Source organism: Rhinolophus sinicus, chromosome 4 (assembly GCF_057876585.1).
Source record: "Rhinolophus sinicus isolate RSI-liver-muscle chromosome 4, RSI-T2T, whole genome shotgun sequence".
NCBI lineage: Eukaryota > Metazoa > Chordata > Mammalia > Chiroptera > Rhinolophidae > Rhinolophus > Rhinolophus sinicus.
Window position 1 is genome coordinate 60,467,686 of NC_142504.1, and position 16,929 is coordinate 60,484,614.

Sequence of the window (16,929 nt, forward strand, 5' to 3'; positions counted from 1 at the left end):
CATGTGATTTCACTGATATGTGGTATATAAACCAAAAACAACAAAAGAACAAGACAAACAAATGAGAAACAGAAACTCATAGACACAGACAATGGTTTGGTGGTTGCCAGAGGGTAAGGGGGGTGGGGGGTGGGGGGTGGGAGATGAGGGTGAGGGGGATCGAATATATGGTGATGGAAGGAGAACTGACTCTGGGTGATGAACACACAATGGGATTTATAGATGATGTAATACAGAATTGTACACCTGAAATCTATGTAATTTTACTAACAATTGTCACCCCAATAAATTTAATTAAAAAAAAGAAATAATCAACAAATACAGTAAAGTTGCTGGCTACAAAATCAACGCACAAAAGTCCATTGCCTTCCTATATACTAACAATGAAATCTCAGAAAAAGAAATACAAAAACCAATTCCTTTTGCAATTGCAACAAAAAGAATAAAACACCTAGGAATAAACTTAACCAAGGATGTGAAAGACCTATATGCTGAAAACTATAAGACTTTTTTGAAAGAAATTGAAGAAGACACAAAGAAATGGAAAGACATTCCGTGCTCATGGATTGAAAGAATCAACATAGTTAAAATGGCCATATTACCCAAAGCAATATACAGATTCAATGCAATCCCCATCAAAATCCCAATGGCATATTTTAAAGAAATAGAACAAAAAATCATCAGATTTGTTTGGAACCACAAAAGACCCCGAATAGCCAAAGCAATCTTAAGAAAAAAGAACTATAATGGAGGTATCACACTTCCTGACTTTGGCTTGTACTACAGGGCCACAATAATCAAAACAGCATGGTATTGGCAGAAAAACAGACACATAGACCAATGGAATAGAATTGAGAACCCAGAAATAAAACCACATAAATATGGACAGATAATTTTTGACAAAGAAGCTAAAAACATACAATGGAGCAAAGACAGCCTCTTCAATAAATGGTGCTGGGAGAAATGGACAGCCACGTGCAAAAGAATTAAACTGGACTGCTATTTGTCACCATGTACCAAAGTTAATTCAAAATGGATCAAAGACTGAAGCATAAGACCTGACACAATAAACTGCACAGAAGAAAACATAGGTACTAAACTTATGGACCTTGGGTTCAAAGAGCATTTTATGAATTTGACTCCAAAGGCAATGGAAGTAAAAGCTAAAATAAACGAATGGGACTATATGAAACTTAAAAGCTTCTGCACAGCAAAAGAAACCATCGACAAAATAAAGAGACCACCAACTGAATGGGGGAAGATTTTTGCAAATAGTGCCTCCGATAAGGGGCTAATATCCAGAACATACGAGGAACTCATGCAACTCAACAACAAAAAACCAAAGAACTCAACTGAAGAATGGGCAGAGGACCTGAACAGACATTTCTCCAAAGAGGACATACAAATGGCAAATAGACATATGAAAAAATGCTCAACATCACTAATCATCAGAGAAATGCAAATCAAAACCACAATGAGATATCACCTCACCCCAGTCAGAATGGCTATCATCAACAAGACAAATAGTAACAAATGTTGGAGAGGCTGTGGAGAAAAAGGAACCCTCATACACTGTTGGTGGGAATGCAGACTGGTGCAGCCGTTATGGAAGGCAGTGTGGAGGTTCCTCACAAAACTACGAATAGAATTGCCACATGACCCAGCAATCCCTCTCCTGGGTATCTACCCAAAAAGTCTGAAAACATTTAGAGATAAAGACACGTGTCCTCCAATGTTCATTGCAGCTTTGTTTACTGTGGCCAAGACACGGAAACAACCAAAATGTCCTTCGATAGATGAATGGATAAAGAAGTTGTAGTATATATACACAATGGAATACTATTCGGCGGTAAGAAAAGATGATATAGGAACATTTGTGACAACATGGATGGATCTTGAGAGTGTAATGCTGAGCGAAATAAGTCAGACAGAAAAAGCAGAGAACCATGTGATTTCACTGATATGTGGTATATAAACCAAAAGCAACAAAAGAACAAGACAAACAAATGAGAAACAGAAACTCATAGACACAGACAATGGTTTGGTGGTTGCCAGAGGGTAAGGGGGGTGGGGGGTGGGGGGTGGGAGATGAGGGTGAGGGGGATCGAATATATGGTGATGGAAGGAGAACTGACTCTGGGTGATGAACACACAATGGGATTTATAGATGATGTAATACAGAATTGTACACCTGAAATCTATGTAATTTTACTAACAATTGTCACCCCAATAAATTTAATTTTAAAAAAAAAGTTATAAAAAAAATAAATAAAAAAAAAAAAGAAAAAGAGATAAAACCTTTAAGAACAACAAAAAAAAAATTTCAAAAACATTATAGTGTGTCCTCATCCACCTTATTCACTGGATCTGGCACCGTGCAACTTCTGGCTCTTCCCCAAAGTCAAAATGATTCAGGACATTGAGGCAGCCAAACAGCGCAACTAAAGACACTTACAAAAGAGGACTTCCAGAACTGCTTCAGGAAGTGACAAGAACAATGGGATAAGTATGTTTGAAATGAGGGGGAATATTCTGAGTGAGGTAATGGCAATGTGTCTTTTACTATAATAATTTTTTTTTATTTAAACATTCACCATATTGTTTGATCGCATGTCGTACTTTCACTTTCTTTCAAACCCGCTGAAACAAGAGTAAATAATTTTTTTAAACCTAAAACCACAAAGACAAAACCAAAACAAAACAGAAGAAGAGACTAAGCAACAAAATCTGGAACTAGAAGCAGATAGATGGATTAGAAGTTCCTGATTTAGCAAACCCCAAAGAGCCGAATCCTAAGCCCAACAGGGAAGCTAAGAAGCAATCACACTTATACTATTGAACTCTCCAAATGCTCTGAAATAAGCAGCACTGGTTACTTTGGCTAGAGGGGATGCAACCATACTAAAATAGTAAAACTGCTTGAAAATCTATTTAGGCAGCAGCTGGATCCTTAGTTCCTCTCCCCAACACTGCACAGCCAACAAATGTCCCTTCCCCTTGGCAGAAGACTGGAAGTTTATTCTTTAAAGAGAATAAAATAGAGGGTCTCTGACCTAGTGGATACCAGGCACAACTGTGGGAGGGGGCTCACACTGCAAACAAGGGGAGTAAATGCACATACCGCGGGTGCCAAAAAAATGTATAAAGTGAACACTTTGGTCAATGTTGCTCAAGCAGTAGTTCACTGTAATTAGAAGTGTCTAGACGCTGATGGTAACCACTTTGAGCACCTTTTGTAATTGCAGAAATCAAACATGACTTGTATTCATCTTTTGTTATCGGTATATATTATTACAATTTTAATAGTTTTTTCCTTTCTTAAAATATGTATACTTTTTTTTTGGCACCCTCTGTCTTTATGCACACATTTCCAATAGTGAAATGTCCGTCCCTCTTCTAATCCTGGCTCCCAGGACACTGGCAACCAGCCTTTTGTGCTCCCAGTTGAACTTCCCATTCAAAGAATCTAATCATCTAGGAGGAACGACCCAAAGATGTTGAGATTAGAAATTTTCAAATGAAATGACCCAGCCAGACCACCCTCCTGAAAGGCCACAGTTAAGAAATTCTACCACCACTCTCAAAGCCTCCAACCAGCTTTCTGATGGCCCTCTTTCAATAGTGGCAAGCAAATTCCACCAGACATTTGAGGAGAGTATGTATGTGGAAAAACTGACACAAAAAAGTAGGAAACAAAAAAAGTAGGAAAAGCAACCTCTTTAGGGAGAAAACGTTTTTTAAAATAATGTTACTATCCTCAGAGAGGTAAGACATTGCACACACGAGCAAAACTATTCCTTTAAATTAAAATCAGAGAGGAACAAGAACAAAAGAGCCATTAGAAATTTAAAAACATGAAAGCACTGTCTTATCCAATATTTGTGGGTAATGGTTCATCCCCTATGCTAGGCTGGCCTCTTCTGACTTAAGGGCTTAGGCTTCCACCCCATCCACTGCCCATTCGCCAGTGCCTGCCCTCTACCCTGACTCTATCCGCCTGCCTCCAACCTCCACCTGCAGTCCTCAGCCCAGCTCAGCACTCACACAGTCTATGTTCTCTGTCATGTTCAAAATGATGTAGTTTTTCCCAGCCAGATTGCTCCAGTCTTTGCAGATCACCTGTACAATAAAACGAAAAGAAGGGTGACAGTTATAAAGGCATAAGGAAAGGCATCCATAGAGAACATGAGTAGAAACTTTGAGAAGCTAGGAGGTGAAGTCCAACTGTAGGTTTGTCATAGCTAGGTAGGAGCTGACAGCCTCTGCAAGGTGACATGCCCAGGATCGAACTCAAAGGTCACAAACCCAGATGTCTTCAGGGATCAAGTGAGAGGAGGAGGCCAGGAGTGACACAAAGGAAGGTGGAACTGTGCCAAAGGGGCCAGATTGCAGAGGGCTTGCCCCAGCTAGAGACAAACTTGTTTTTAATGTTCTGTAGGTCAAACAAAAACATGCCTGTGGGACAGATTCACAGGCTAACAACTTGGGACCCCTTTTCTTTCCTTTTGGTGTTGGAGCGTGTGAGCACTGACTTGTGTGTGTGTGTGTGTGTGTGTGTGTGTGTACTGAGCAGGGGTGATAAGGGGAGGAGCAGAGAGTGACTGCACATACAGTGGTGGGCATGGAAACAGTGCTGGAGAGAGCACAGGTCAGGCACAAATTCTCTCCACTGTCATAAGCAGTGGGGAAGCCAAGAGTAGCAGCGATAACACCTAAACAAATGAAAACCAGGCCAGAGTACCAGGCTCTTCCAAAGCTTCTACTTTGTATGTAAGTGCAGTGAGGACACCCACTGGTGGGCCATGAGGTGTACACCCCTAACAGTTCTGCGGAGGCTCGATGTGGTGTTGAGGGCTTTTATCCTTGGCCCAGCAGACCTCCTGCTTCCATGTAGCCCCAGGATGGCCAATGGCATGCATGCACCTCCACGTTACCTGAGTAGAATCCCAAGGGATTCTGGATTGAGCTTCAGCGGACTGCCCTTCCTGGGGCTGCTGGCTGAGGTCTTCTTGTCCCAAGGTAGCAGAAGGTGTCAGCTCCATGTGTTGGGGGTACTGAGGGAGAGCAGTTGAGGTTCCAGGGTAAAGGGGGTCTTCACTTGCGGTCTCAGCCCCACTGGGGGCTTCTGCTTGAGGGAATGAGGCCAAGGAGAGCACCTCTAACCCAGCTGTTCCCACAGTAGCCTTCTCACTTGCCTCCTGAGGGGCTTCAAATTCTACCTCATGCCCTGCAGCTGGCAGCATTGTGCCCCCTGCCTCTTGGCTGGCAAAGTCCTCACCCCCCAGGGTCACTGTATTTGGGGTGACTGAGGGTAGTAACAGACTTGGCTCCATGTTGCTCCCCACCTCCACACCCGAGGAGGCCTGGTTCCCAGAATCTTCATGCCTGTGCTTGGGGGCCCTTGGTGTCTGGCTACTGCTGGTGAGAGAAACGTCGTAGACCTGAGTTTGGGCTTTTTCCTGGGTTCTGTTCACAGGCAGCAGCTCTTCCTCCTCTTCCTCTTCTTCCTTCTCTACCTCTTCCTTCTCTTCCTCCTCCTCTTCCTCCTCTCCAAGAGCCATAGGCCAGGGTGGTTCCACCAGGTTCATCTTGGGCAAGGAAGAGGGGAGGCTTGGCATCTTTTGACCCTGGCTGGTGTCTTCTATGGGACCTGCCTTCTCAGTTAAGTCTGGGAAACCATAATCTAAGAACAGAGATGGACAATTCATTCACTAGTTTCATCACTCATTGATTTGTTCAGTATTTGCTGTGCAAATGATATAAAAGAACCATGAGAGCCTCAGGGAAACAGTGGGGAGACTATTGGTTGTGTTCGAAAGGAGTGGGAAATAAGGCTGGGTGAGGGGCAGGGGCAGACTGGAAGGGAAATAGAGGCCAGGCTGGTCCTTGTTTCCTTCATGATAATAAAAATGACACAAATCTGTCACGAAAATTCCACGAATATAGGAATGTATAAAGTAAAAAGAAAGTTTGTATGACTGTACCCTTCAGATATTACTTGTTAACAGTTTGATGGGTATCTTCTCTATTATTTTTATAATGTATTTATGTTTCCTCATCTGGGGATTTCACCAAGAACAACCCATTGGAAAGGGTTCCCTTTATGAGGTCTGAGGACACTTTGATCACAGGAATAGATGAGAACCATAGATTATGACCATTGTTCCCAAACTTTGCTTTTGTTCTATAACTCAGGCCCTGATTGGGAAATGAAAAAGACGCAAGGAGAGCTGGAGAAAGCCTGAACCCACAAGTTTTTAAAGCCTTCCAGAACTTACAGGGACACCATTGGCAGTGGGAGAGGGGATTTTTATTTTCCTTGTTATTCTGGGAATTACATTTTGAAGCAGAAAAATTAGGAGACCTCCTGGAGACCAGAACATTTTATGGCTTTTCAATAGTCCTATCCTTTTCAGGATAATGACATATAAAAATTATAGACCAGTTTTGTCCGAAATTCATTTGAAGTATCAGAAGCTGTATCTAGGTAGCGACTTTTATTGGCTGCCAATTTGTTTCAAAATCATAAATATCAAAGACAGCTTTAAAATACTCTTTAGAAATGAGAGAGGTGGGAATAGTTTAAGGTGCTGAACTGAACCTACTCATTCTCCTCTTCCTTCTCCTCCTCCTCCTCCAAAATGTTTGTCAAATGACAGAATTTTTTTCTTCACAGTCAAAATGAAAGTTTTAAAAGTTTAGATAAATTTCTGGGAACATGGAAAGCAGATGAGATCATAGGAACAAATAGCCTCTCAGTCATAACAGACATATGAAAAGATAGCAGTGGAGGAGGGAGGCTCTCTTACCAACAGAATTAAAAGCCAGAGAACAACTATGGAATTAGCAAAGACATAGAACATACCGTGTTTCCCCGAAAATAAGACCTAGCCGGACCATCAGCTCTAATGCGTCTGTTGGAACAAAAATTAATATAGGACCCGGTCTTATTTGAATATAAGACAGGGTCTTATATAATGTAATATAATGTAATGTAATATAATACAATATAATATAATACCCGGTCTTTATAATATAGTACAATATAAGACCAGGTCCTGTATAAATTTTTGCTCCAAAAGATGCATTAGAGCTGATGGTCCAGCTAGGTCTTATTTTCGGGGAAACACGGTAGAAAATTTAAGGAATGGAATATAATTTAAAATTCCAATTAGTATCCTCAAAAAGACCCAAAGCTATTGTATCCCTCAAATAAGAACAAGATAATAAGAAAATCAAGTAATGTTTAAAAAAGTGGCGTGGCCAGTTGGCTCAGTTGGTTAGAGCACAGTGCTCATAACACTAACGTTGCTGGTTTGATTCCCACATGGGCCAGTGAGCTGGGCCCTGCACAACTAGATGGAATAAAACGACTTAGAGCTGATGGATCCTGGAAAAACACACTGTTCCCCAATATTCCCCAATAATAATAAATAAATGTATATACACACACTCACATATATATGTATACATATGTGTGTGTGTATAAATACATGAGTAAGTTCTTGGACATTTAAGTTCAATTGTTGAAAAGTACAAATTCAATAGAAGAGCTAGAAAAAAATGTCAAGGAAAAGTCTCCAGAGCAAAAACAAACAACAAAAAAACATTTTTAAAAATGATATTTTTTCCAAAAAGACAGAACCAATAAAATGGAAAGAATAAATAGCCAAAAAAAGAAGAAAATTTCCTGGGCCTGGCAGCATGAATCTTCATATTGAAAGGGTATATAAACAAGGTGAATGATAGAAGAATCACATCTAGCCTCATTCTTATGACATTTCAGAATTCTAAGGGGCAAGAGAAGATCCTAAAAGCTCTTAGGGAAAGAATAGGTTACCTAAAAGGAACAAGAAACAGATTATCAAATTATCATCAAGCTTCTAATTAGTAACACTAAACTGCATGAAGGAAATTGAAAAGTGCATTCCAAATTCTCAGGGAAGTTTATTTTGAACCTGGAATTTTATACCCAACTAACTATCATTCAAATGTGATTACAAAATAAAGACATTTTTATATATGCAACAACTTAAAGGTTTTACTATCCACAGATTCTGAGAGACTTGTTTAAGGAAGTTGTCCAAGAAATCACCCACAAAAAAGATATGGAAATCAAGAAACATGAGAGGACAGTCATAAAAATAAATTTCAGGATGGAAGCTGTATAGCAGGCCTAGAAAGCAATTATCCAAATTAGAACAAGAATTTGGAGAGCTCTGAGAATTATTACAAAAAGAAAAATTGATTACCTATAAGAAAAAGTATGATTTTTAGAAGCTGAATGATCTTAGTAATCATTGAAAGCCCACTATACTATTTAAATGAATGATTCAAATATTCTACCCCCCCCCCATTTTTGTTAATTATACAACTCTGTTTGAGTAGTAAAGACTTAGTAACTTAAGACTGTCCATTCCTCTACACCCCTGCACACATTCCGTAGGAAAGCTTACCTATTCCCCATACAAAACAGCCAGTCATGACATCCAGGGGAGAGGCTTTCTGCTGGAACAGTGAGCACAGCATTGCTGAGGAAACCCACACCAGACTCTAATACTGAGCAATCTATATCATTTTTATAGATATGAAAAAACAATCAAGGTTCACAGGACACTTGAGGAAAGCTGGGTGCATTAAAAAGCATAAGGGTGAAAAAGCAAAGCAACTGACTTCTGAGAAGAGTTAATCTAGTAAACACAAGAGAACTTAGAAAAAAAATTCTATTAACATCTTCAGAGATATTCAAGAGGAAATTACACCCATAAAACAAGTGCATAGAATAATAAAAATATTTTACTTCCATATAAACAAGAACTATATAATAGGCAGATGTGTTTAAAATTTAAATGCAGAGGATCCAAGATGCTGAAGTAGATAAACGCTGTGCTTGCTTCCTCCAGGGACAACAGTATAATTACAACTAGAGCCCTCCCCATTCTCAGTGGGCAGACACAGGCGGCCACCATATCCAAGTCTCCATCAACCTGGCTAACACTGTTCCTTTACCCTGATTCCCTAAGACCCTGCCCCACCCAACTTTCCATCCCACCCAAATTGCTTGCAGTGGCTTTTCCGTATAAACAGCCTGCCTTGGTTCATGCTGTGGACTTTTCTAAAATTTCTCAAAGGTTCACAAAACCCAACAAGCAGTATTGGGCTTCAGGGTGTCCTGTAACTCTGGCTGAGCAGCCCTAAGCCCAGCACTAGCAGCAGCTGGCATCCATTTGCGGCTTGACCTCTTGAGGCACCTCCAAGCCCAGTGCAAGTGGCGGCCACCTACAGACTTACTTTTTGGCTCATGCCAGGTGGTTCCAGGCAGCACATAGACTATGGCTGAACTTGGCCTGCAGTGGGGCCCGTCACAGGAAGCCCCAAGGCTGGCAAGCCTGGTGGCCAGCTTTGGACCCAGCCGGAACACCACCCAGCAGCCTCCAGGGAAGATAGACCCAAAGAGCACACTGTGCAGGCACCAGAGCCCTGCTAAAATAAATCCTGCTCTGTAGGGTCAGCGCCTGCACAACAGCTCTTCCATAGCAGTCCTGGCCCATTTTCACAATCAATCAGCCTGAGGATTGATCCCTCCCATTGATGTACAAACAACAACCAAGGCTCAACTACAACAGAAGACACACACGCCCCACATAAGGGACACACCTGGAATACCCGGCTCAGGTGACCAGAGAGACTGCACCACTGAGCCCCACAGCACACCTACTACACAAGGCCACTCTACTAAGACCAGGAGACACAGCAACCTTACCTAATACATAGAAACAAACACAGGGAGGCAGCCAAAATGGGGAGACAAAGAAACATGTCCCAAATAAAAGAACAGAACAAAGCTCCATTAAAAGAACTAAACAAAATGGAGATAAGCAATCTACCAGACACAGAGTTGTAAACACTGGTTATAAGAATGTTCAGTGAACTCAGGGAGAACTTCAACAAAAAGACAGAAAACATAAAAATGGAGATAGAAAATATAAAAAAGAACCAGTCAGAAATAAAGACTACAATAACTGAAATGAAGAATCTATTAGGTTGGTGCAAAAGTAATTGTGGTTTTTGCAATTATTAACCTTTTAAATCACAATTACTTTTGCACCAACCTAATAATAGAGGGAATCAACAGTAAGATGAGATGAAGCAGAAGACCGAATCAGTGATTTAGAAGATAAAGTAGCACAAAACACCCAAACAGAACAGCAAAAAGAAAAAAGAATCCAAAAAAAATGAAGACAGTTAAAAGGCCTCTGGGACAACATCAGGTGTAACAAAATTTGCAAAATTTGTACCAGAAGGAGAAGAGAAAGAGCAAGAAATTGAAAACCTATTTGAAGAAATAATGACAGAAAACCTCTCTAACCTGGAAACAAATATACAAACCCAGGAAGTGCAGAGGGTCCCCAACAAGATGAAGCCAAACAGGTCCACACTAAGACTCATCATAATTAAAACGCCAAAAGTTAAAGACAAAGAAAGAATCTTAAAAGCAGCAAGAGAAAAGCAATTACCTACAAGGGAGCTCCCATAAGACTATCAGCTGATTTCTCTACAGAAACTTTGCAGGCCAGAAAAACTGGCAGGAAATATTCAAAGTGTTGAAAACCAGGGATCTATGACAAGATTACTCTCTCCAGCAAAGCTATTATTTAGAATTGAAGGACAGATAAAGAGCTTCCCATACAAGAAAAATCTAAAGGAGTTCACCAGAATCAAACCAGAATTATAAGGAATCTTAAAGGGACTTCTTTAAAATGAAGAAAAAAAATAAAAAATATGAATAATAAAATGGCAATAATTACACGTCTATCAACAATTACTTTAAATGTAAATGGATTAAATGCTACAATCAAAAGATAGCATGGCTGAATGGATAAGAAAACAAGACCCTTACATATGCTGCCTACAAGAGACTCACTTCAGATCAAAAGACACACAGAGACTGAAAATAAAGGGATGGGGAAAAGATATTTAATGAAAATAGAAACGGCGGGGCAGGGGGGGAGCTGGGGCAGCAATACTTATAACAGACATAATAGACTTTAAAGTAACAGCTATAACAAGAGACCCAGTAACCCCACTTCTGGACCCAGTAACCCCACTTCTGGTATTTATCCGAAGAAACCCAAAATACTACTGGGTCCCAGGAAGGACCCAGTAACCCCACTTCTGGTATTTATCCAAAGAAACCCAAAATACTACTTTCAGGGGACATGTGCATTAATACGTTCATTGCAGCATTGTTTACAATGGCCAAGATGCAGAGGCAGCCTGGGTGTGAATGGATACAGAGTAAGTAGTAACATATATCAACAAAATATTGCTCAACCAGGGAAGGGAATGGGTTCTTGCCATCTGCAGTGGCATGGATGGACATGGAAGGTGTTATGCTGAGTGGAATATGACAGCGAAAGACAGACGCAATGTGATTTTGCTTATATGTGGAATCTACAGAACAAAATAAACAAAACAAAACAGAAGAAACTCATAGATACAGAGAATATTTTAATGGTTGCAGATGGGAGGGGGGTTGGGAAGATGGGTGAAAAATGGGAAGGGATTAAGAAGTACAAATTGATTGTTACAAAGTAGTCATGGGGATGAAGGAAACAGTATAAGAAATATAGTCAATAATATTGTAATAACTATATATGGTGTCAGATGGGTACTAGATTTACCAGGGTGACAGATGGGAGGGTTGGAGGCTGGGTGAAAAGGGTGAAGGCATTAAGAAGTACAAATTGGTAGTTACAAAATAGTCATGGGGATGTAATATAAAGCATAGGGAATATAGTCAATAATATGGTAATAACTACATATAGTGCTAGGTGGGTACCTAATCAGGGGAATCACGTCTTAAATTACATAAATGTCTAACCACTATGCTGTACAACTGAAATTAATATAATATTTAATGTCAACACTAGTTGAAAAATTTAAGAAAGGGGGAAAAAAGTGAAGGGGGCTAAGAGGTTCAAATTTCCAGGTATAAAACAAATAAGTCATGGAGCAGTAATGTAAGTATAGGAAATACAGTCAATAATACTGTGATAGCATGGTACAGTGTCAGATGGTTGCTAAACTTATCATAGTGATCACTTCTTTAGGTATATAAATGTTGAAAAACTATTGTGTACACTTGAAACTAATGTAATATGAGATGTGATCAACAAATATGGTGAATGTTTAAATTTTTAAAAATTTATTACAGTAAGAGACCCATTGCCATTAATCCCCTTCAAATTACACCCCCTGGCTTCATACACACTTATTCCACCATTCTTGACACTGTCTGAAGCATTTCTGGAAGTCCTCTTTTGTGAATATCTTTAGTTGCACTATAATGGCTGCCTCAATGTCCTGAATTGATTCAAAATATTCCTGGTCATTTTGAGACTTTGGGTAAGACCCAGAAGTCACACCACGTCAGGTCTGGTGAATAAGGTGGATGAGTACACACTGTAATGTTTTTGACAGAAATTGCCGCACCAGAAGCAATGTGTGACACAGAGCATTGTCATGATGGAGGACAAAACTGTTTGGCCACTTCGTGTTAATGCGTTGCTTGTGGTCCATGATTTATGGCACACTTTAAAACACACCTTCTCTCAACTGTAGCTCACACCCGACTGACTGCACCAAACAAGCTGAAACTTGTCACACACTGTTACTAAAGTTCTATGTGCCTCTTCCTGTATTGAGCTCCCTGCCTTTCTGTCGGATGGCACTCGACAGCAGCATTCACCATATTTTGTGATCACAACGGAAAGGCTCCATGTCACACATCGCTTCTGGTACAGCAATTTCTGTCAAATAAAAACATCATGGTGTGTCCTCATCTACCTTATTCACCAGATCTGGCACCATGTGACTTCTGGCTCTTCCCCAAAGTCAAAATGACCATGAAAGGTAAATGCTTTGAATTGATTCAGGACATCGAGGCAGCCACGACAGCACAACTAAAGACACTCATGAAAAAAGAGTTCCAGAACTGCTTCAGAAAGTGGCAAGAATGATGGGATAAGTGTGTTCGAAGCAAGGGGGAATAGTTTGAGGGAGATTAATGGCAATGTGTCTTTTACTGTAAAAAATTTTTTTTAAATGTAAACATTCACTGTATTGTTTGATCACACCTCATATTGTATGTTAGCTATATATATTTTTTGCCCCCACCCCCACCCCGGTTTTTAAGCCATTGTTTCTCAGTCTAGTTGTAGGACACAGCTCCTGGCCCACACTGGTATTATGAGCCTTGCGCTCCACCCACTTAGGCAGTCTCGGTCGTTGGTCGTTGGTAGGTTGCTCACAGCAGCTCACGGCAGCTCTTGTGGGCTGCCGGCCTCACGTTGGCTTCCGGCCACTCACAGCTGCTGGTCACTCACAGCTGCCAGCCAGCACAGCCACCGGCCGCTCACAGTAGCACATGTAAGCTCACAACAGCCCACGGCAGCTCACAGCCGTCCATGGCAGCACACAGCAGTTCACACCGACCTCCGGCAGTTCATGGCAGCCCAGCTCCAGGGAGAACCATTGTTCACAGTCTTAGCTGTAGAGGACACAAACTCACTGGCCTATGTGGTAATCGAACCAGCGGCCTTCGGCGTTAGGAGCATACACTTCAACCGCCTGAGCCACCCCATGTTAGCTATATTTTAATAAAAAATATTTTTAAAATTACAACTAAATTATAGAGCAATCGAGCTGGAGAACACCTGAAGTCTAGCTCAACAGAAGTTTTATAACTAAGAATATAATGAAGAAGCCATGTTGAGACTGACAGGAGAGGCGGAGACTCAAATTGGGCTGGTGTCACACCCACTTTGGCTGTTAAGAATTGGGAGGGATATCTTGGCAATGAAGGCCCCCCTACCTGCAGGAATAAGGGACCCCCGCTCAACACTGGGATCCCCAGTCCAGAGTACCAGTCCCAGGAAGAGAAGTCCCCCACACAATCTGGCAGTGAAAACCAGTGGGGATTCCAACCACCCGGGTGGGGCAGAGGCTGCAGGAAACCCAGACATCCTCTTAAAGGGCCCACGCACAGACTCACTCATTCACAGGCACTTGCTCTGGGCTCCAGCGGAGGGACAGTGACTTGGGAGGCGTCACAGACATACAGAGAGAGACTGAGTTGTGTGGTTTCAAGGGGAGGACTGGAGGGACAGTTGCCATTTGCCCTGTGTAGAATCCCCCTCCTGTGCAGCTGCTGGCAGGGAGGCACCATTTCTCCTGTGTTGAACCCTCCCCTACACAGCCAAATCTGAATCTGAATTGGCCTAGTGAGCTCCACTCATTCCACCCTGGTGACTTCCTGGGACCCCAACCCACCAAACTCTCACAATGCCAGAGGTAATTTCTCAGCAAGCAGCCAGCCCCGCCCATATTTCACAATTAATTGGACAACTCTCAGGGGTCTGTGGACCCCAGGAGGGCAGTAGCTGGCCTGTGTGCTCTGAGACTTTTGCTGAGTAGCTCTAGGCTCAGCACTGGCACCAAATCAGAATCTAACCCAGTAAGTACCAGTCATCCCACCCTGGTGACTCTGAGACCTCACCTCACCCAACTCGCATACCACATGAGGCTCTATCAGAGGCTGATAGCTGGAGCTGGCAGGCAGCAGCAGGCCTCGGTTACCCCAGGCCTGGTACTGGTGGCAGCCACCCTCAGTTCACAGCATGGCCTCTCCCATGTGCCTTCAGGTCCAGCACAGGCAGTGATCAACCGCGGACCGTTTTGTAGATCCTACCAGGTAGTCCCTAGCCAGTCACAGACAGTGGCTGACCTGCACCTGCACCGGAGCCCCTCCCAAGAGGTCCCAGAACCAACATACCTACAGGTCAGCTTCAGACCGCAGCAAAGCATCACCCAATTAGCTCCAAAACAGCATACCCAAAGGAAGGTCTCAACAGGCACCAGAACCCACTGGGGCAAATCCTGCTCCACTGGATAAGCCTTCTGCACAGCAGCTTGTAAGCTGTGGACACAGCCAAACCCCATAGGCAGTCAGCCTGAGGGTCAATCCCACCCACTGATGTACCAATAGCAATCAAGGCTCAACTGTAACAGGAGGGCACATACAACCCACACAAGGGACACTCCTGGAGCACCCAGTGCAGGTGCCACTGGTCCCCACAGGACACCTACTACATAAGGCCACCCAGCCAAAACTGGGAGATGTAACACATCTACCTAATACATAGAAACAAACACAAAGAGGCAGCCAAAATGAGGAAACAAAGAAATACATCCCAAATGAAAGAACAGGAGAAAACTCCAGAAAAAGAACTAAATGAAATAGAGACAAGCAACCTACCAGATACAGAGTTCAAAACAATGGTTATAATAAGGATGCTCAATAAACTTAGGGGAGGAACAGATGAACTCAGTGAGAACTTCAACAAAAAGATACTAAGCATAAAAAAAGGACAGAAAAACCATAAAAAAGAGCCAGTCAAAAATGAAGAATACAATAACTAACATGAAGAATGCACTAGAAGGAATCACGAGCAGATTATATGAAACAGAGGATTGAATCAGCGATTTTGAAGACAAGGTAGCACAAAACATCCAGCTTGAACAACAAAAAGAAAAAAAGAATAAAAGGAAATGAGAATAGTTCAAGAGACCTCTGGGACAACATCAGGCATAACAACATTCACATCATAGGAGTACCAGAAGGAGAAGAGAGAAAGCAAAGAATTGAAAACCTGTTTGAAAAAATAATAACTGAAAACTTTCCTAAAATTGAAATGTAATTCATAAAAATAATTGAAATGGGCTGGATGACCACTTAGCAGGAATACTATAGAATGTCACATGGGTGCTTGGGAAATAGAACAAATACAATCATGGGATTTCACTAATAGAAGATTAATCTGATAGCAATGTGTAAGAATTAGATGGAGGGAATGAATGAAAGCAGAGAAAAAAGTTAGGGGGCCTGCAGCAATGGTTCAGGAGAGAGAAATAAAGGTGATGATATTGGAAATGATGAGAGAAGAATGGATTCAGAAGATAGCCCTGAGGTAGAATTGATAAAATGTGAGTTGGTTGGCTAACAGGCAGAAGTTAGCACTCTAGCTGATTTTGGAAGTAGCCAAGTCATAACCGAAGTGGTCAAATTCAGAGAAAAAGTGCTTTGGAAACCCTCAGGTAGCACTTGAATGAGCCAATAGATTAGAGGAATCCTCAAATGTGGAAGGATGGCAAATGCACTCATCAGCAGAATTCCATTGGGGTTGGGGGGGTTCCCAAGAGGACAAGCTGACCAAAACAATCCCTCTACTCAATTTGATGATGACTTTCCAAAAGTCAGGTCTCCATACCTCCAGAAAGAGCCTGGCTCCCAGAATTCCCTAAACTGTTTACATCCTCCTCTAAGATAGCTGATAATAGCAGTCATGCTGTTGGTGACATGATCTGGGAGTCAGAAGATTTAGCCACCAACTAAGCAATTCTCTGGGCTTTAGTTTTTCATATGACAAATAAGAATGCTGATATATGTGGTTTTTCAGGTTCTTTCTAGCACTGATGTTCTAAGTTTTGGAGATAGTTTTGATAAATGTGTCTTACACAGATTGGCATTAAGAACAAGTCCTCTACTATCCTAAATAAGAATAAAAGAAGACTCACAAGATTACAGACTCTTACTGACAAGCAAGGTGGTTTTCTTCATTTCTTTATTCCCAGCACCCAACAGCGTGCCTGGCCCAGAGTGGAAAGGACAGTGATGTGTGTTTGTAGAGCTCTTGATTCTCATCTTCTGACTCCTACACCCAGGACCTGCTCCTTTAGGTGGAGAACAGAGCCTCCAAGCACAGTGCAGACTTCTCCTTCACTATCTGCATGAGCTCCTCTCCTGTCTCCCTAAATGTGATCACTCCCAAATAGTTAGCTTTCACTCATCATTTCTACATTCTTTCT

General features: G+C 41.8%; 1 protein-coding gene across 3 annotated transcripts in view; it reads right to left on the minus strand.

Annotated features, from left to right (window-relative positions):
- Positions 1-16,929, minus strand: part of PODXL2 (podocalyxin like 2) — a 57,854-nt gene that overhangs the window by 22,506 nt on the left and 18,419 nt on the right. For all 3 annotated transcript variants that reach the window (XM_019718599.3, XM_019718598.3, XM_088797870.1), the window contains exons 3-4: positions 4,935-5,683; positions 4,045-4,119 (exon numbers count right to left, since the gene is read on the minus strand). In XM_019718599.3, the coding sequence (XP_019574158.2) occupies positions 4,045-4,119; positions 4,935-5,683 (824 nt within the window). The remainder of the gene's footprint in view (positions 1-4,044; positions 4,120-4,934; positions 5,684-16,929) is intronic.